The sequence below is a fragment of the Pleurodeles waltl genome, chromosome 10 (assembly GCF_031143425.1).
Source record: "Pleurodeles waltl isolate 20211129_DDA chromosome 10, aPleWal1.hap1.20221129, whole genome shotgun sequence".
Classification (NCBI taxonomy): Eukaryota; Metazoa; Chordata; class Amphibia; order Caudata; family Salamandridae; genus Pleurodeles; species Pleurodeles waltl.
The window spans coordinates 1,048,164,287-1,048,186,107 of NC_090449.1; the positions used below are offsets into that span (position 1 = coordinate 1,048,164,287).

At 47.9% G+C, this 21,821-nt stretch overlaps 1 protein-coding gene across 1 annotated transcript in view; it reads right to left on the reverse strand.

The window, feature by feature from the left end:
* LOC138262205 (ubiquitin-conjugating enzyme E2 E2) overlaps window positions 1-21,821 on the reverse strand; it is a 587,710-nt gene that overhangs the window by 387,513 nt on the left and 178,376 nt on the right. Inside the window, exon 3 of the mRNA XM_069212049.1 lies at window positions 20,090-20,140. Coding sequence (XP_069068150.1) covers window positions 20,090-20,140 — 51 coding nt within the window. The remainder of the gene's footprint in view (window positions 1-20,089; window positions 20,141-21,821) is intronic.

The window sequence follows — 21,821 nt, forward strand, 5'->3', positions numbered from 1 at the left end:
TGTTGGGCTTGCTACTGGTGGTTCTTTTCGGCGGGGCGATGGTGTCGGCTGCTTAGGAGATCCAGTTGGATAAGTTTTGCACGCAGCAGTAGAAGGTTTCTGCGAAGAATGGTCTAGTTTTTGAGGGTGGCGATCCAGGGTGTTTCAGTGACTTTGCTCCAGTTGCTGTGGGGGATGATGGAGGGGGTCTCGTAGGGGCGCCAGGCAGTCCCTTGATGGTGAAGTGGATGATGGAGTCAGTCCATGTTACATCAGAGGTGTGGGAGTACTTGGCTCTGTCTCTGGAGGAGAAAATGGGGTATAGTGTGTGTCCTGCGCTGTGAGTGGGGGAGGTGACCAGCTGAGAGAGGCCAATGATGATCAAGTTTTCGAGGAATGAGGCGGAGTTAGTGTCGTCCGGGTTTTCCATGCGGAAGTTCAAATCGCTAAGGAAGATGTAGTGGTTGGAGTCGATTGCCAGGGGGGCAATTAAGTCTGGTATGGAGTTGCAGAGGCTGTGGTAGGGGCAAGGGGGTCTGTAGGTGAGGGTTCCTCTGATGGTGGTTTTGGCGTCGGGTTTGATCAGGAAGTTGAGGTGGTCCATGATTGCCATTGTGTTGTTATCCGAGGCAGTGCAGTGTAGGAAGTCCTTGTTGATGATGGTGATGCCTCCACTGTGGCTGTTGGGGCGGTCACGGTGGATCATCTTGTATCCGGGGGGTGTGGTGGTGGCGATGTCTGATGCAGAAGCGGGGGTGAGCCAGGTTTCAGTGATGAACATAGTGGCGGGTGCAGGGGTGGTGATGGTGTCCCAGATTTCTATGGTGTGCTTGCAGAGAGATCAGACTTGAGTAGTACGCAGTGGCGTTGAGGTTTCCGGCTGGGGGTGTGCTGGGTAAAGATTGTGGCTGTTGCAATGTTGCAGGAGAAATGGCAGTTGTGGCCCTTGGCGGGTCGAGGCGAGACTGTGCTACAGCTGGAGTTCTGGGCATAGGTTCTTGATCTCGTCGGAGGAATACTGGTGCCCGGTTGCAGATCCAGTGGTCCTGGAGTTGGGAGCAGTCCAGGCGCAGATGGGTGCAGAAGGGCTTCCCTTTGGCATGCCTGTGGCACGCGGTCATGCAGTGACCGCCATTAAGTAGGTCCTGGGGGTGCAGGGAGCAGGGATGGGGGGGGCAAGGCAGGAAAAACGACGGTCAGACTGGGTGGGGCCTCAGCGGGGACAACAGGAAAAATAGAAAAAAAAGCGGAAAGAGTGCAGGGAGGGTGGGGGGCCTGAAGTAGGGAGCAGCAGAAGAACAGCAAGACAGAGGCAGCAGAGGTCCTTGGCTGCAGGCGCTATGTAGCGCTTAGCAGCAGTGCCAGTAGGAGCTGGAGTGGCCTGCTCAATAAGGGTCGCACAGCGACCGCCATTAAGTAGGTCCTGGGGTGCCGGGGAGGTCGAGGGGAGCAAAGCAGGAAAAACAATGGTGGTACGCCGGGGTGGGGGGCCTGAGCAGGGACAGACATGGAAAAAAGAGGGAAGAGTGCAGGAAGGGTGGGGCCTGAGGTAGGCAGCAGCAGCAGAACAGAAAGATGGGGACAGAGGCAGCAGAGGTCCAGAGGGTGGGGGGCCTGAAGTAGGGAGCAGCAGAAGAACAGCAAGACAGAGGCAGCAGAGGTCCTTGGCTGCAGGCGCTATGTAGCGCTTAGCAGCAGTGCCGGTAGGAACTGGAGGGGCATGCTCAATGGGGTCGCGCAGCCATTAAGTAGGTCCTAGGGGGTGGGGTAGAGGGAGGAGCAAGGCAAGAAAAACGGCAGCAGGACTGGGGGGTCCCGAGCAGGGACAAACAAGAAAAAAAGTTTTATAAAGGAGGAATAGTGCAGGGAGGGCGGGGGCATGAAGTAGGCAGCAGCAGAACAGCAAGACAGGGGCAGCAGAGGCACTTGGCTGCAGGCGCTATGTAGCGCTTAGTAGCAGTGCCGGTAGGAGCTGACCTACAAGTCACAAACAGAACCGAGTAGTCACAATAAATCACTGTGTTGCATTAAAATATGTGTGCAGGTTTTATATATAAAGTCTACCAAATAAGGGAATTAACAAAACTCAACAGAGAAGATCTATAAACAGGTTCCATTTGTGGTGACCAAATTCAACACACTCTGGATTATTACACCCAGAACATTACACCAGAGCAGACTAACAAATATAACCAAAACCATTGGAACCAGGAGAAGGAGAAGGTGTGAGACCACTTCCTGGAACAACAACTCCTGAGGTCAGTGTATTTTCTAGGTAGCCCCATCTCCTTTCAGCACCTGGCTACAGGTGCGCTAAGCAGGTTCAGAATACAGACCTATGGCACATCGCGGGTGTGTACACTGGGTAATTGGCCCCAGGTCAGAGATAAAGTGGCGACATTTTCTGCGCACAGTTTGGCATGGATCAACAGTGCCTGCTGCAAGTTTTACAGACAAGCTGGACTCAATGGAATTACCAAGGCTTGTTTTGTGTAGGATGTCCACTCTGCATAGATAAGTAGCCACTCGGGGCTGTTTAGCTGCATTTAACATAGTCAGCCCACCGAAAGGCTTTAACTTCTGGTGACATCAATGCATTCTGAGAAGCCCACATCACACACATACTGTTTCAAAAGCTGTAAGAAGTCATTTGATTCTGTATCCATATCCAGGGGCTCAAATGTCGCCAAACAAGGGCTGGGTGACTCCAAATATCCTACACTTGGAAGAAGTAGTAAAATGAACGATAAGAAGGGAAGCATGCCACCAACATACGCCGCGGTAACATGTTCTTAGCATGTGAGGTACGAACGATCAGTGGGTTGGGAGGGTGATGCAGACTTGAGTTGGTCAGCTCAGGCTCGCATCCTTCACAGGTCGGTAAAATGAGTACTGTTAAGGTAAATCATACTGTTAATAAATTATCATAAGGGAGTCTGCTTTGGGGCGGTGAAATAGCAGTAGTGACCATGCCTTCTTTTGCCTCAGACACTGAGCTCAGTATGTAGGTCTCTTTCCCTTCTATTTACATCAGTGTATAGAGACATAAGTACCAAAAAGTTGTAACACTATAAAGCTCTTCAAAGTCACTTAAATACCCCTTACTCTACCTAACCGAGTCTTGTAGGGCGAGATTATCATGTTATTTTAGATATAAACATCAAAACTTTATTCTAGGAGTGATTTGTCTTTGATGACTATGTGACTGCCATGGCTTTGCTGCTTGTGTCCATGAGTCCACATTCTGTTATCTTATCACTTGTATGGAGAGCTCTCTCCTTCTTGTATTTACTAAAAACTCAATACACCTTTTAGAAGAAAAAAAAGAAAAGCTAATCCCCGCGAGAAGAGTTCGGGCAATGACACAAGAAAGCAGCTGGGAGAAATGCGCACGAGAAGGTACCTCCATCCAGAAACATGTCAAAATCATTGCAGAATCTCTGTGGAAGAGGCCCTCCAAGAAAACGGACTAACGTGTATATAAAGCAAAGTACCTGCATTTAGCCTGCTTCGAAGTGCTCATAATGTTTGACACACAAATGAACCGATGCACAGGGCAATGGAGGAATGTGCCCAGGATCACACTGTGCGGTCATGTAGGAACGCTGGCACTAGAGCCCAGCTGAATTGGAATTAAAATAGCCGACTTCATAAATTGGGTCCCAGATGGCACCTCACGGGCACGAGCATCCCTGCATTTGTTAAAACCCCCTGCAAGGTACAAAACCAGCTCTTCAAAGGAAGGATGTGCTCAGAATAGCAGCTCAGGCTCGGGGGAAAGGGTTGGGGGGGGAATGAGCTGTAAAGATGTGCAAAGGCCCCTTGTAAATCTGCTCAATTTAATGCCACTGACCCTATGACAACTCCAGCTGGCATCACAAAGGCGAGAAACATTACAGCGCTGCGGGGTTTTCTCTCGGCAGAATGCCAGCCTGTGCTACATAGCAACCAACTGAAGCAGGAGGGAACCCGAAGCCGCGCAAACGGTATAATAAGATGCTTTTTAATAGTTCTCTTCCGGTTTACCACTAAAGCCCCACTTAAAAGGAAAAAGCTGCCCTCTTTACCCAGTTCCGCGTCACTAACAATCAGCATCTTCGAATGTTGTTTTGGTTGATGACGTCAGCTGGGGGCTTTGACACCTACTGTGACGTCATTCACTGGATGGCCCCCTTTAGTGTTAAAAAGATGGCTTCCCAGCGTACACAGCAATGCATCAGCCCTTCCTCCTCCCATCCTAAGATGGCTGCGGTACAACCAGGTCAATTAACTCGCTGGGTCAGCGGCCTGGTGTGTCTGTCTGCAACCTATCAACTCATGTTTGAAACCAAATCAGGGCTGAAGCTGCCTTTCCATTTTTTTATTTTTTTATTATTAAACGAGTACAATTGAGGTTAGTAAAGCGAAACATACTATCAAGAGAAACTGAGTCTAATATTTTACGTTGTACAAAAAACCTAACACGGAATTTTCCTGCTTCACACGAGTAGACATGTAAGCACACATGTTGGACGTACTCCTGCCCACAATCTGGACACACCATAAGTTATCCACAGCCATGACCAGAGGAGGTGTGGGAATGTGGGCATTATCAGGAACTGCAGGGGGCATGCAAAGTACAGTAAACTTCCAAAAACTCAGAACTTTTAAAACTCTTCGTAAACATTTTGCAGCTTTTTCCCCTGCATTGGAACTGCACAATCATTTTCTGCTGAGAAAGCTGGAATAAGATTCAAAGGGTGGGGCATGGTGACTACTTGCCCGAGAGTAGACAAAGGGTTTCTTCCCTGGGGAATAATATTTGCCTCATTGACTATTTTTACAATTATTGTGTTTTTTTCACACATATGCCATGAGTGTACTCCAATGGAGGACCAAGAAGTACACAAGTTAATCTATACTTGTCAAGGTTACTTGCTAAGGATTTTTTTTAATCAGCAAAAATGTGTCAACTGCAAATTGTAGATTTGCACGTGTTTATGAATACGGTATACAATTTCTTAAGGACCTAGGTATTGCTATTGCCTTATCATTTTTAACCATAATATTCTCAAGCGCCTCGCGAGCGACGAGAAAGCGCTACACAAATACAAATCAATGCAGTAAGGTGCTCCCTCAAGGTCAGAGGCAGCCTGTGACGTTACTGCGGGTGAGTTCTGTCATTACTGCCTAGTAACAATGAGCACAGCAAGGGTTGCAGGGACTATCTAGTGGGTCACGTGGCGGTACAGACCTGGGGTACCACGAGAAACGCGCCCTCCGGTGAAAGATGTCACAAAAGGTCTCAAACCCCACATTCGGGAAGCATCGTCGCTGGTGAGTGATGGTGGCACAGGATTGGGCAGACGGGGTCACATGACTGGCCTTACTAGAGATGGCTGTCATTGGAGAATATCACATAACCACCTTCACGCTCGTGTTTTTTAAATATCAGCATACATAAAATTAAAAACATAATATGGGCTCCCTCAACCCAGACAACTCCCAGGTGACTTAGCATTTTTAGTTTGAATAATTCTTCCCTCTTTTCTGGTCATATCTGGGCGTTACTCATTTATTTATTATAAGTTTTTTGTAGCAATGTTTAGTACCTTTTCCTCCATCACTTGTTAACACGTTTTTATTTTTTTCTCCAGAGGAGAAACATTTTCCCCCAATTAGAAACTCACCTAGAACCCACTTTTTTTTTTTTAAGAAAAGGATGTGTCTCCTCCCACCCTGGAAAAAGTTTTACTCTGGCCTCAGCTGGGAGTAAATTAACTGCATTTTCCAGGGCAGGAAAAGTTAGTGAATTTTCTGAGTGTGCACAAACTCCTGGAGCATCCCAGCCCTGCAACTACAAGTTCCTACAAGCTTCAGTCCCTTGCGAGTAGATTTGCTGACACGACAATTTTCATGGCTTGTAAATACTTTATTGAGTAAAAAAACTATTCTTGAACGCTCAGGCCAAAGTTACACACCCATATGGCTTCGGGAATCAGGTCCCTGATAGTTTCACTCTCACCTTCATCTGTTCATCTAGTTGTAAAATGTAAGTGTCCAGACTAACACAGTACTAATTACATGATATGCCTTGCCTTATTTCTGACTTTGATTTCCCTCTCTCAACATATTTGCTTGATAAGCTCATGCTTGCCTAAGACTTCACATATAGATGAACATATATAATTGCATTTATGTGTATTTGCTCTTACAGTATAGCACTTTTTGTTGTTCTTTGACAGTATACTTCTAGCTCACATGATATATATTCATTTACTGAGACATTTACAGAAAAACAAAGTCAAACTGATTGAATGTGCTCTCACCACACATCACAGACTGCAGGTTAGAGCCATGAAATAATTTTGGTGAATATTACATAAAGCGCCTGCAAGAGTCTCTCAGGGAGCGAGGCGCTTCAGACATTCCAGAAGGAGCATCTAGATCAAACATTCTGTGCCAAGGCAGCACTCCCCTGCTTGCCACCTGGCTCTTGTGAGACTATCAACAAAACAGGGGCGAGGATTGGCCTTGCCCATGGGGAGACGAGGGACTGGAAACGTGCTAAGGACGAGGAGGTATCACTGGGCACCATTTAGGAAGCCCCATTTTTGCCAAGATTCTGGTACTAACGCAGTCATTGGCTAGGACCAGGGAAGAAGGCCGTCAACAAAGGTTCCATTAAAGACTGTCAACTATTATGTTGCCAATTTAGTATATTATTTACATACCTTGTCTTTATTTTGCTTCGTATAGATTCTGCCCCAAAACAGGATTAGATATTTTCTTATCTTAATAAAGCCATTTTAAAGAACAGTGTAGATTTCTTGCTGCGGATCCTTTGGGGGGGACACGTGTTCCAGTAAGCAACTAAAATATTAAGTATTCCTGAGAGTCTCTGAGATGATTTGATCAAAGCCAGATAGGTTTCATATTCTGGTAGTGTGCCCCCCCCCCCCCCAATGGGTGGCGCGGCTTTTAGACCCCAGGGCCGCCGCGGTCTGAGCCCTACGCACTAGTCGTGCGTTGGGCTGGCCTTGAGTATTTCTGCCCTCTCGCCTCGCAAGGCGAGTGGGCGGAAGTGCCTTCCACCAGGGTCGCGTGGGCCACGTCACTTCCGGATCCGGCCGCCGGCGCTGCATCCATTGGGGGGGTACATAAGTGCCCCCCCAGAAGAGGGTCAACCCTTTTCCTGTGTGCAGCGTCGGCTGGATCTTGGATCCAGAGTCAGCGTAATCCCTCCCTCCCATCCCCTAGTTTTAGGTTTAGAGAGGAGATACTAAAGTCACCCTAAGCAATAGAGGGGTCCCCAAGGCAGGGTCTCCTGGATAACAACAGAGGTAGGATCCTGCAGTCCTGAACCAACCTGCGGATGTACACACCAGCTTGGGGGTTGGGGAGCCCAGATCGCTGGGGTGGGCATGGGGCTCCTGGCCGCCCGTTATACCCCCACAGCCAATTGGTGTTTGGGGACGGTCGGAACCTGGAGCACGAGGGCAAGGGACGGTGAAGTGTGGGGAACCGCCCCCCCCAGGGATACAGGTGAGGTACGGTTTACCTGTGTGGTCCAACAGAAGTTCGGGACGCGGAGGAATCCTTTCATATTGGGGTGTCAGAATGATTTAGGACTTAATTGATTAAATGTTTATTGAAATATTATGAAGTTATTGATGTAATGTTTAATTTTAATCTCATTGTTGTAAATACATTTCTTCCAATGAAACAAACATGCTGTGTCGGTCTGCGGGTGTTGGGGCAAGGGCCGTCTGCTGGTCTCCAGGTTCTAAGGTAAGTAGCGGGGTTTATGTGGGCCACCGTGCCTGTTTCTCCCTCTCAAGCGGGTAAGTTGCTACACACTGTGCTTACTCCAGGGCCGAGTAGAATCTACCGGGCCATGATTATTAGGGGACTTGAAAAAACACATCACCCTCATATTTTTTTTACCTCTTTATATTATTCTACATTTCACTGACACCAAATATGCAGTTCTATCTCTTCTTAAAAAAAAAAAACGATATAGGGTAAAACGCCCTCCCCAAAGTGGGGGGGCGTGGCCCGTGCCTCCGAGGCCCAGCACTCCCCTTGGTCGCACCGGAGGTGTGCAGGGCCGGCCGGACTTCCGCCCCCGCGCCTCGCGAGGTGTCAGGGCGGAAGTACTTCAGGGGGACAGACGTTGGGTCCGCGTTGGCCTCTGGCCGCATCCGTCCGCCGCAATCAGGTGGGCGTCTATTTAAGAGCCCCCCCAAGAAGGCTCGTCCTTCTTTACCTGTTGCAGCGCCCGGATGCGTGCGGGAGCCCGTAATTGGACCAAGAACACAGGGTTTTTTGGAGTTATTCCCTATTGCGGTAGCCGTAAATATCTGGGCGGAAGAATTGAAGAACAGGGTTGTAATCTTTTGGTCCGACAACATGGCGGTAGTAGAAGTTATTAACCGTCAGGGGGCTTCATGCCCTCTGGTCCTGCGCCTGTTAATACACCTGATTTTGGCTTGTCTGCAACACAACATTACTTTCAGGGTTAAACACCTGCCTGGGGTTCATAACAACGCAGCTGACGCTCTGTCTCGCTCATTAATGCAGAATTTTCTGCGGTATCACCCCCGGGCGATGGAGAAGATGACGGAGTTCCCAGAATCTCTGTGGAGAATTGGTGCCCCGCCCTCCCTGATTTAGTAGCAACATCTCTAGCACCACGCACTAAGAAAGCTTCTGAGAATGTTTTCTACCATTACAGACGGTTCTTACAGACGCAGCATATTTCCGAAATATTCACTGAGTCCGCGGTTTGCGCGTTCCTGCAGCATCTTAAAATCTTGGGGCGCCCTGTGTCTTGTGCAAAAGCTTATTTGGCGGCGATACGTTTTTTCGCAAAGATCAGAAAACTTGAGGCACCTTTGAACACCTTTATTATAAAGCGGGCCCTAGCGGGTTGGGCCAGGGTGGCCCATGTTAGTGCAGATGGTAGGCGCCCCGTTACCGCAGCCCTGCTGGAGAACATTTTGCGTGCACTCCCAGCCGTCTGCTCGTCTCAAGCTGAGTCAGCTTTATTTTCCGCAGCGTTCACGGTGGCCTTCTATGGGGCCTTCCGCATCAGTGAATTGGTGGGCTCCTCCAAGGGCGACCACGTGGGTGGGTTACAGTGAGGTGACGTGACAGTCGGCACATGGTTCCTTTCTATAGTCTTGCGCAAATCAAAAACGGATCAGCTTAAGAAGGGAGTGCGCATCACACTCAGTTCCGCACCCAGATCCCCTCTATGCCCAGTGTTTTTAACGAATAGATACCTCACGGTCCGCCCTCCAGCAGGCTCGTCCGCATTGTTCATACACCATAACGGGGACTGCCTATCGCGCTACCAATTCTTGGAGGTCTTCAAGTTGGCCCTGAAGACAATAGGGGTGGATCAAAAAGGATACTCCTCCCATTCATTTAGAATAGGGGCAGCCACACTGGCGGCGGCTGCTGGCCTGTCGGCTACCGCAGTAAAAGGCATCGGGCGGTGGTCATCGGAGTGTTACAGACGTTACATCAGGCCCGAATTGGTATAATGGCAGCGCTGGTGCTAGTATGTGATCTCCTCACGCTCTTTTCTTTTCATTTCAGTGCAATGTCTCAACGTGTAGTTTGGGTTCTGGGGCATTCATTTGTTCGTCGGGCGGCGTACCGGGTGCAACAGCTCCGTGGGTCGAATCCGGCGATGGTGCAAGGTGTGGCGTTCTGCTGGTGTGGAATTGGTGGAGTAGGCATCACTCAACTACAGCATTTGGTCAATGTGGCGAAAGGATGTGCGGGGCTCCAGTCCCCGGATCTTATCATTATTCATTTAGGAGGCAACGACTTGGTGCGATTGGGCCGCAGGACTCTAAGAGAAACAGTATTCTTAGAGATCACTAGGTTGGCAAAACAATTTCCAAATGCAGCAATTGCATGGTCCCCCATGGTGCCACGACGCAAATGGGGCACAGTGATCAGATCAAGGACTATCAATGTTTCAGTACGCCAGCTTAACGCTGAGATGGCCAAACTCTGCCCGGGCCCTGGGCGATTATGGAACATCCCCCACAAACTCTTAAAGGGCTCCCACATGTCTCACAAGGACCAGGTGCATTTATCTGATGCGGGGACTAATCAATTCATTCGTGACATGTGGTGTTTCGCTCGTAGTCTGTTTTTAGGTGGGGCGGGCGAAGGACCTTTTGGGCCCTGGTCGCCCTCGTGGCGGAAATTGAGATATAAATGTGACTAGAAGCAACGGGGGGTCCCCAAGTTTCGGCCCCCGGGAGGACACCTGGGATAGGATCCTGAAGTTCTGAGCCAACCAGCGGATGTGCACACCAGATCAAGGGGTAAGGGAGCTCAGATCGCTGGGGGGAACATGGGGCTCTAGCTCTTGGCCGCCCCGTTACACCCCGAGTCTGACTGGTGTTTGGAAGGGGGGCGGAACCCGAAGCATGGGGACAAGGTACGGTGTAGTCAGGGTAACCGCCCCTCCTATGGATACATGTGAGATATGGGTCACCTGTGTGGTCCAATGGGGGTTCAGGACAGGAAGGGATCCTGTCAGAATTGATGTATGGTCACTAACTCTCATGACATGTAAATATGATAAATGTAAATATGATAAATGTTTGTGGGACGAATACCCATTACACTGGGTATAACTAGTTTGCTTTAAAGTTATAAGATGTTTGTTAATGTTTAAATAAAAACCACTTCCAACGATTTAAGTTTGTCGGTCTGTGTATTTCTGGTGGGGGGAGTGTGAGTTGTCTGGAGGCCTCCAGATCCTATCAATTGACTCCATTGACTTTTCCAATCTCCACTCTATTTCTCTTCCCTTTTCTCCTGGACAATCAAGTTTTTGTCCTGTTCATTCTCGAGAAAGAGTTCTAGTATTTTTTTCTACCATCACAGATGTGACAAAAAGATTAACTTTGTTCTCATCTCAGTAGACTTGGTTTCATTCTTTTCTACCTGATCTCACATTCTCAGTTTTGTGAAAACGTTCAGTGCTAGGACCCCGGTTTCTCCTTTTTACGTGGCTGTTTTGTGTTTTTTATTTGTTTCCTCATCTCCACTATTCTGTTATATCTTACTTTGGTTCGAGTCCAACTTTTGTACAGACATCTCTTAAAATCGTTTTACTTTTCCTCACACACTTCAGGCACAAGTCTCTGCTTGAATCGGTTAGGGACGCCTGGACGACCCCACCCCAGTCAAACTCAACCTAAAAAAAAACAGAACTTGTTTTTTCTCTGTGTCTTCACATATTCCTCTATCTCATGCCTTATATTTCAGCTCGTGATCATCAACGTTTCTTGCTTCTGTATAGTAACTTCCTCAGATCTCATCTGCCTCTGTGATCCTTCACCCCTACAACAGCTATAAATGTTTAATCTCTCATTCCTTTCTGTTAATTGAAACATCTGCTCCCTTCTCGCCCTCTCTCACTTTTATTACGGCTGTTCTCCTTAGGATGACCACAGGACACATATTACTGGACAACTCCACATCATTCGGAATGTTTGTGTTCTTTTATTTTCGCCTCCTTACACACACATCTCTCCAACAAACTGATGATTTGCAGTGATGCACAAAAAATCCAAATTCGCCCGATTTCTAAGCAGCTAGAGAAATTCTATGAAGAAGCACAATATTGTCTGACAGGGCTGCTAGAGAGGTGAATGCCCCCCCCCCCCCCTCTCCCAACAAGCACTGGAAACGCCACAGCAGCCTGAGACTAGAAAATATCCCAGTAACAAAACCAGCCGCTCTTGAGAATTGACCAAGTGTTCACTGTCAACTTGAGTAACACAATCAGTGCTGAGCAGCTCTACTCTGCCTTCAAACTTACTGCGCGGTAACCTATGAACAGGGACTCTGAAATTATGCAATGTTGCAGCGCTTTCCGCATAAGTATGGGCTTCCCGCATTTGCCACGTATTCCATCATATGCCGCATAATTTGCAGATTTTAACAAAAACAAATTTTGTTTTTAGATCGAACGGGTCAAAAGTTACGAAAAAGTTGGCAACACATCTTGCCGCACAGTGGAGGGCCCTTCTCCAAAGTCGACTGGTCACCTTTCAATTGCCTATGATTGTATTTGAGCATTAAGCTGTTACTAATGAGGTGGAACCTTTGCACAGACAGAGTTCACAAGTGGCCCTGCCTGCACAACGTTGCCTGGGCAGGAGGGCGAGGAGGAACCCCAATACAGAAGAGAGCGGAAGGGGAGGGTGAACAAAAGGGACACTCATGGGAGACACGGGAGAAGCAGCCGGAGAGAGCCCTTGAGTCATCGAAAATGTGTCATCAGAGCAAGTACTCTTGACACGAATCTGAAGCCATACATCGAGTTAATGAATCAGTATTCAAGTGTGAATAACACTGTCCTGACAAAAATACTTAGCAGCCTCTTGGATTCCTGACAGAGTGGAGCACTACAACAAGGCCTCGTGTTTGCACTTGAGTTTGTAAGAAAGGCAGTGAGTGGAAACTAAAGGCGAAGACAAGCCCGTTCGACAAACAATGCAGAAGTGAATAGAAATGACTCAGAGGTATTTGAAGTAGCACTGTGAAAATGATGTATTTGTTGGCAATGTAATTGTGTTCTGCTACTTTACTGCCATCTGAAGCTGGTGTTTTATAAACCATTTCCATAAATAATGAGTGCTCATGAGACACGTCACTGAACCCGCAATTCCTCAGGCATAAGAAGTATAAAAAATACTCAGGCTTACAACCACTAACCTGCCCCCTGGAGCTGCTTCTAAGAGACGTTCCGGATAAACATCCCCTGACCTGAGCTCTTCTGGGTACCAAGGCATAAAGGCGTTTCATCTCCCTGAACATCCTTGGGTGATAAGGGAAACTAATTCATTTTCAAGAAATTATCGCTCTGTGCCAAGAAATGCCTATGTACCAGAGTTTAATTTCTGGAACAGTAAGTGCCAGGGCCGTTCGCGGATGGACACTGCAGCCTGCATCACACGTTGCCCCTGCCAACGCTGCCCATGGCACACACAGCTACTCACCATCACACCCCACAAGTGTGACAATGCGGACTGTTCCAGGCCATGGCTTGGAAGGCAGGTATTAGTATTGTAAGGTATACTGAATGAACAAACTGTTATTGTGCTTGCCTCTAAAATAGACAAACAGCTCCACTACGTGGCAGACTATCATAAGGGCCTGTGTTGACCAATAAGTGTCAGTGCCAAGCACCGGAAACCACCGTTGCAAATTAAGCCCTGTTATGTGCGTTTTAAAGGAACCAAGCATTCAATAGTCCTGCGCTCTTCTGCTCAGTTACTGGGGCTGGAGTGACGCCAGCATCCCACACTCCCTGCTCTGGGGGTCTCATCAGGTTCTAAAGGACAAGTTTACTAGGGCCAGAGGAAGGCAAGCATCCCACAGTCCAGCACCACTGTCTATTGTGCTCCAAGGGATAGGTTTATGGGGACTTGGGGGACATAAGCGTCCCACAGTCTAGCTCTATCCATCGGGATCTAAGGGATGATTTTATGGGGGCTGGGGAGAGGCAAGCACCCCTGGGGCCACGTCAGATTCTAAAGGACACGGTTACCGAGCCTGGAGGAAGTCAGGCATCTGACAGTCCAAAGCTCTCCCAGGGTTCTAAGGGATTGGTTTATAGAGGATGGAAAAAGGCAAGTATCCCCCAGTCCTGTGTTCCCCATCAGGTTCTAAGGAACGCATTTATTTGGGCCGGAGGAAGGCAAGCGTCCCAGAGAGATGAGGTCCGCGTCAGGTTCTAAGGGGCAAGTTTACTGGGGCCAGGATGTGCCAAGCATCTCAGAGTGCTGTGGTCCTCACTGGGTTCTAACAGTTGGTTTATTAGGATCAGAGTGAAGCAAGCATCTCACAGTCCTATGACCCCCATCTGGTTCTAATGGGCATTAGTGGCACCACATTAAAATCCACACCTGTTTGGGAAGCACCCGCCTGGTTAGCACAGGCTTCACCTACCCTGTCCCACCTCTTCCCAAGGTTCCAAGTGACACAGTCTCATCGCCTAGAGACCCTTACGGGTGATTTCCCATGCTTTATAAATCATGACTGATTGATTCCTGGACCAAAGTGAGGCAACTAGCATCCATTGTCCTCTGCCCTCCGGTTCTTTGAAGCAAACTATTCATGCCGCGGAAGTGAGGCAAATGTTGCAGTAATGTGATCCTCCTCCATGGCTGTAAGGAACTGGGCACCATGCCCAAGCAACAAATACAGGCATGCCCTGCTGGGCATCAGTGAGCTGGCACCAGAAGGTAAACACCAAGAGCAGGATTTCAGGAGTGACTCGGCAGAGCTCGCATCTTCCACTTTCATCCTCCAAGGGCCATCACACTTTGGGAGTGACTGTTCTCAAGCAACTGTTCTTATTTGCATAAGGCAGGACCTGTGTCCAGAGTGGCACAGTTGTTGAAAAATGATGGATTGGAATGCTATCCTGAGTGATTGCCACCGGTTTAGACTATTTGCAAGCATTCATCCCATCACCTCTGGTGCTCTGGCACCAGCACATGCAGACAACCCTATCAGTAGATGAATCCCCGGCACATGGTACACCCAGATTTAGCAGGGCACATCTTGAAGATTAAAGAAAAAGCAAAAAAGAGCCCTCTTTGATTCAATGCTTGCATAACCAGATTTTCTAACTGCTGGGAAAACATATAGCTCTTAGAATACCTTTGGGGGACGTTATGCTGTAAATTAAAAAAGGGCTACAATTTTACTTTAACTGAGTGCACAGAATGACAGCAATTATCAGCTCAGACTCACAAGAAAGGCACTAAGAACATAAATAAAATGCAATTTTTAAAACTAGTATTATGCCTGGTAGATAAATTGCTTTCATATAACAGCTTATCACTATCCCTTGTTGTGAAAAACATAAAAAGTTGACCCTCTCTAAAAACCTAGACATGAGCAAAATGTCCCGAAATCTGTAGGGACAGATGGCAAAAAAACGGGACTGTCCCGGCAAAACCGGGACGCCTTGCCACTTCATGAAATATGCACTGTTTGCCACCATTTTTCAAAGATCTCTTTCGGGGGTCAATCCCAGGACCCCTGTGAAAGACGGGGCTTCTCTGGCGCGTAGAAAAGGGACTGGAATACTTCATAAGCGGCACTTCAGGACCTCTGCAAAAGCCTGATTTAAAGGGTCATCAGCCCTCCTTTTATTAAAGCCAAAAGTATGGCAGCTATTTAGAGCCTAACTCTTAGATGCCAAAGCAAGAGTTGGACACAAAGGCACATAACTTGTAATCAGTTCTCAAGTTCTTGAGAGAAACTATGACTTGGAGGCAGGTTTGTTACTTTGTTCAACCTCCTTTGTAAGAGATGTGCATGAACTGTAAGAATGTCAGATGCATCTCTAAGGCTAATTATACTAAGAGTGAGTTATCTAGCACTTACAGGGTGTTTTTATTTACTTTATTTCATATTGTTGCTTATCCCAATGTGGGGATTCAGAGCACATCACACACATACACCACTCCCTCCTCCCTGCAGAGGCAAAGAATTGTGTAACTCAATGTACAGGAAATGTCACATTAGGCAGTCAGGGTACAAGCAGTAGAAGTCACATATGCTCCAGTTTGATTGGTGTTATATTTTAATAGTGCGTGGCTTGGAGAAACACAAGGTTGAGATTTAAAATGCTACACTGATTGGGGTTGTCTGTACTAATAGGTCTTTACTGCTACCCGGAGGAACCCCTTTCAGCAACCTTAGAATGATGAATGATGGAGGATAAAAAAACAACAATGTTCTAAACCCATGTCTTGCAGTTTGCGTGCAGCTCCTCGATGCTGTTTTATAGCTCACTGTCCTATAGTAGAAACATTAAAATGAAATGCAAGGCACAAAATGATTTCTGTGCAGGGCAGTAACCCACTGAGCCCTCTACATAAAATGCACGTTACCCGGTGTGCTTTGCAGTTGGCACATTTACCCTCTATGCTACTTTCTGAGTCAAAACTGTGATTGGACAGTACACAGCTGTCCAAAGCAAGTGCATTGAACACCAGAGTTATTAATTATTAGCCCCTGAAAAATGCTGGGCACGCAGATGTCTGCAACAGGTGCCTTAACCCCGTAAGATATTTTACATGCGGTCCCTTTGTGGCCAATTAAGCAATCTAGATCCCCTTTGAGGTCACATATGGCCTTGTTGCAATTTCTTTACAGGGGATTTTTTTTTAAATAAATGTACATGTTGGCTGTGAGGCTCTGCTTCGTTGCCTTTGGCCTCAGTTTACATTATAGAAATACTGTATACATACATACATCTGCTTTTCATGACTCCGCCCCATCTTTCCACTGCACCCTGAGCCCTGATTTATGGGTTTCTGGACTATTGCTTTCCATTTCCAGCACTGAAAGTAACACGAATCTATGTTTAATGTCTGGTGAGAATACAATCTGGCCACAGGGCCTGCTTCGCATTCTCACCATCATTTCACCAAATAACTCGGTGTCCTCCAAGCAACAGAAACATACCAGATGCGGGCACCCATGGACCATAACTCTTGCTCGTTCATCACTTTCTGCTGCTTTGCCTTTCTGCTCAAGCACTCTACAGTGACCTAGATGACTATAAACGTTTTATAAAAACGTATCAATAATTTAACAAAATAACTATCTCAGATGCGTTTTTCTTTATGTAACTGGTGGGACCCTGGGCTTCGGTCCAAATGGTTTCAGTAAGATGAAGCTGGACTACAGCTCCCAGAATTCACTGCACTGCTGGGAATGTCCAGAACTGGGACACAGAGTGGCTGATGACCGAGTCATCTGCAGCAAACATTATCTATCTATAAACTATTCCTTTCTGCCCAGACTCACTCCGAGCAGCCGCAGTCTGACCGAGTACAAATCGTGAGATGGACGCGAACTCCGTCTCTCTGTAGGATGATGGTCACTTGCAGAACCTTGAATAAAAATAGCCGATCTAGTGCTCTGACGCGCTTCCGTTGCACACGGCCGGCAGTGGAGGGGCAGGGAGAGGGGGTCCCTGGAAGCCAGGCCCCCTGAGCATTTCCCGGTATCAGGTGCAGCGTCAGCAGCCCAGCGTGCGCTGCAGCCAGGACCCGGCGCCCTCCGGGCCTTACAAAGGAGTCTGGAAGGGGCCTTCAGGGAAGGGGGTGGGAGGGCAGATCACGGCCCGACGACCCCCTGGGGGCACTTCAACAAACTTTACCGCAGCTGCCAGAGCTCATTTCGTTCCGAGTAATCGCTGGAAATACCAGCTCACCCACCCCTCTCGCTTGCCCATCAGAGGATAAGCACTCTTTAAAATTCTTCAATGATCAAAAAAGTATTAATTCAGAATGTATTTAGTGCTTTGGACTCAGTGACTGCGTCGAGTGATGCTTACTGGAAGTGATCATTTTTAAACACAACTGCATTAAGGGGGAGTCGGCAGTGCCTGGGGCGTTGGGCCAAGCTCTATTTCGGCTTGCCACCCCCCAGTACACTAGAGCCGAGCCAGGCCTGTGCGGTGCTAGGCGTGCCCACCTCTAGCGGAGAGGCCCAGGGGTGCAAGCATCACACTCAACCAGAAGACGAGGGCTGGTCCTGCCATGTACTCGGCCTAAGACCCTCTCTGGAGCTGGGGAAACAGGTCCGAGTCTCGGCGTCGGCTCAACATCCTGTGTTTCTGGGCCCATCACTTAATCTCCCCCGACTAACAAAAACCAATGTGTCCTTGCGTAAAGTAACCGAGGCTCATGTAAAGCGCTCCAATGCCTGCGGGTCGAGTTTGCGCTAAACAAAAGCTGCAAAAAACTGCCCCCGAGTGTGACTACGCTGGAGGACAGCTCAGCTTCTCGCTCTCATTCCCACTAGTGGTCTTTACCGACAACCACCAAAAAGTCTCCAACTTCAAACCAGCCTCAAGTCCGACTGTGCCTTTCCTTCTGCCCCAGGCCCTGAGCCCAGACACACAGTCCTGCCAGCCTCAGGAACCAAGACTGCTCCTGGTACAGCCTGTGCAGCATCCACAGAGACTGCTTTCCACATGAGACATCTCAGGTGCAGCCTGTCTCACTGTCTGGACCAGAGGCAGGTCTGCGCATGCGCACAGCTCCTCCTGGACCTACTGACAAGTTCAGGACCACTGAAGCCTCTTCTCAGCAGTGGCTCCCAGCTCCGGAGACATCGAGGGTGCCGCCTGTGCCACTGCTCCCCTGGACCAGAGGCGGGTCTGCGCACAGGGGGGCACAAAATAGACAGGTTATCTGGATAACGCTGGCAGTGAAAATGTAGGGGCAGACACCGGTAACATCTACTATCCTCACACCCGGGACCATGGATGAGGAATGACATATGGAGCCTTAAGGGCCTGGAAACATAGGTACCACACCGCTGCAAATTCATTGGTGTACGCGTGCAAGGCTCTGCTGGGGACTGGAGGAAAGGATGCTTGTAAGCACTCTGGCCACGTTTATATATAGTAGTTGCATTAGCGCAGGGCACTGACTCGCAGGGGCCACAGGTGGAACGGAGGTAACAAGCAATCAGCAACGACCACAGCTGAGCACGGCCCATGCATTTTCATTAATGCATGTATGTCGTTTGCATTTTTTGTTTACATGTATATTTACAAAATCTAATAAAAACAGATATTAAAAAAAGAACATAGTACTGAAACCATTTATTTATTGCCTTTACCTTCTGCACCTGAATAATAGAGAACTTGAAAAGCATGGGTTAAAAAACATCCAGTGGGGCGGTGTGTACTAGAACACATTTAGACCCTCATTATGAGTCGGGCGGTCGCTAGACTGCCAGACTCGTGGATGGCGGTCAGGCCACCGCCAATCTGGCAGTCTGAGCGCCATTTTACAACCATGGCGGTTGGGCCGCAGTGGGACCGCCAGCTCCTCCAGGATCAGGGATCCTAGCGGTCTGGCGGTACGTGGCGTTCCTAATCCGCCAACGCAGCACTACACTCGGCGCTCCCTGGGGATTACAACCTAGCTCACCACCAGCCATTTCATGGCAGTAGCACCACCACGAAAAGGCTGGCGGAGACGGTTGGCAGGGGGTCCCATGGGGGCCCCTGCACTGCCCATGAACTTGGCAGTGTGAGGGCCCCGCTGCTCAGCACCATCGCAATGTTCACTGTCTGCTGGTGCACCCTGCGCTCACCAGCCCCTTAGGTACAGGGCTCTAACATCAACAGGGGATGACAAACTAATGTCACTGACTAATATCAAAGCTCAAAGAAGAAGGGAACGAGGAATCAGGGAAGCTCACGGTGTCAGTTCTTAGACAAAAGAGTATCGTAAAAGATACAAAGAGCAATGTCAAGGAAAGAAACACAATGCCAAGATCAACAATAAACAAAGAGAAATAAATAGAACCGGTCAACATAAAAACACAAAGACAACAACTCCCACAAGAGAAATATCACAGGAGGATCCAATTACCTGTTATATATACTTTGTATTGTTAAATCAGGGGGACATTAAAAGATTTAAAGAAGGGGATCAGGCCTTGATAAAAGCCGTCTGATAAAATATATAAAAATTACAGGAGACTTGCAAGCAAAACAATTCTCATGGTTGGCACACAGGCCAAAAGCACCAAAAATAAACCTCGCCAATAAAGGACAACGGGGGAAGGGAATTCAACACTTTTTTTTAAACCGAGCAAGAGACACGGGGTTATTGTTCACTCCACAGCAAGGCCAGAAAGACTGTGGTCTCACGGGTGACTCAGCATTTCATCCTTCCCATAAAGACTTTAAAAGGTACCCACTGGGGAGGTTCTTGGCACTTGGAGCGAATGAAACCTCTAAATAGCGTCATGTCAACCTTAGGCAGCAGAAATATTCATGCCCACATGTCACAAGCAAGACGACAGGTAACATAATTATTAAATATAATAATATCCATTGCAATAACAGTTATTAAAACAGTACAACCGGAAAGGACAGAGCTAAAAGAATACAGAAGGTATCACGGATGGGTATAGCAATTACTAATATCATTATTACACCGCCAATCACCAATTTGTTTTCTTTCAGAACACTAAGTAGAGAGAACTTGGATAAACATTAAAAAAAAAGGGGTACAGAGCAACCGGACTGTTGACTTACCTGCAGTTTGGTGGGGGGTCCAGGGTAATTTCAGCGAGTTCTTTCTGAATTCTAAAAAAAAAAAGAACAGTCCATAAATGACACATTTTAGAATAGTTTGCCCAGTTCAAAACATCGCGCTACAATCCCGCATGAACACGAACAAAGTGTTGTGTCTGGTCACAGACACCCACTACACAATTACACAAATGACGCAAGCAAACTGTGGGCAAAACGGGATTGGCAGGCACGGGGATTAAAAAACCTTGTAACAACCAGTCCGATTACTCAGTGGGTCAATGCACCCGCTGCAGAGATGTGAGCTAGCTGCAAGGACCACTCAGCCTTTCATCCTTCACAAGAGAACACCGTGAGGTGAGTACTGCGGCGCGAGGAAACAGCAGCAACCACAGATGTATACAAAACAAGTTGCATCCACTGCTCCTGCACGTACGACGGCGATGCAGGCTGCCTTGGCACACATTCATTTTGTGAAGAACTCGGACTAATGTAAAGCGCCTCGGCGCCTTCTTGAGCTAGTAGCGCTATATGACACTGCATATAAATATATACAAGGTGCCCATGTCCAGCAAGTGAAATGCATCTGAGTGCACACAAGCACTGGCTAAAAACGGAAACACTATAAATGTGCAAACAGAAGTGCATGAAACGGGGCTGTGAAGCTTTATAGAAGAGCGAGCTGCTAGCATAGCGCCTGGAGGCTGTTCAGTTCACAGAGTGCAGTCTTATGAGCTCATGCAGCATGGCCCTTGTGGCTTGAACATCTGCCCAGTGGCCTCTCTGAAGGACCGGCCAAGGAGATGGAATGAGCCCTTAAAAGCCTATAAAAGGCCTGGAAGTGCGAGCTTAAAACAGAGCCCAGCAGCGCTTTGAAACGCATCCCAGCCTGACCACCGCACCTAACCGTGACCCCGGCCGCCGGGGGCTTGATTTCAGCCGGAGCGTGGTTATAGCAGCGCGCGCCTGAGCCAGCGGGGTCTTCATGTTACAGAACTCGGGGGCGGGAGGGGGCTCGACAGAGCCAGGAGTAGGGCCCTGGGCGCGGCAGTGAAAACAGTACAACTGACCCCTCCCCAGCCCTGCCTGCCCATTACCAGCGCTGTCTCCGCAGCTTCCTACAACCCGCAGATGCCTGCCCACCCGTCTTTAGCAAACAGCAGCGCACAGACACAGGCTTAAAAAACAAAAAAAGAACTTCTTCGAAATGTAGCTGCATAAGACATGTCGTAGACATAATGTGCATGCTCCAGAAATCTACTTGAATTTTACGGCACACATATGATAAAGGCTTTAAAATAACAAAAACAAAATATTTCAACATTCACATTGTCTCTGTTAAATGCATCCGGTTACATCACTAAACTGTGCGTTATTTATTAAATTAGCATTTTGCTTTAACATGAAACATTCAAGAACACCCCCATATGCCCTGACGGGTTATCTATGACATATGTTTGTCAGGTTCTCTATTCCTTTAATCTGTATTGCTATTAAACGCGAATCAAACTTATTTTGTATATATGTGAGGTTTTCCCAGAGTGCAGATCCTGAACTGAATCATTTCACTGTGCTCTAAAAATGGATGGCCTAGGGAATGGTACCATATTGAGGTAAGGCGATGTGCCAAGGATCACACCATTTGGTCAAGAGGGAGAAGCCGGGATTTGAGTGCATCGAACGTGCATTTAAAAAGAGGGCCTTTATTTAGTTCAACCTCATATTTCGCTTGGGT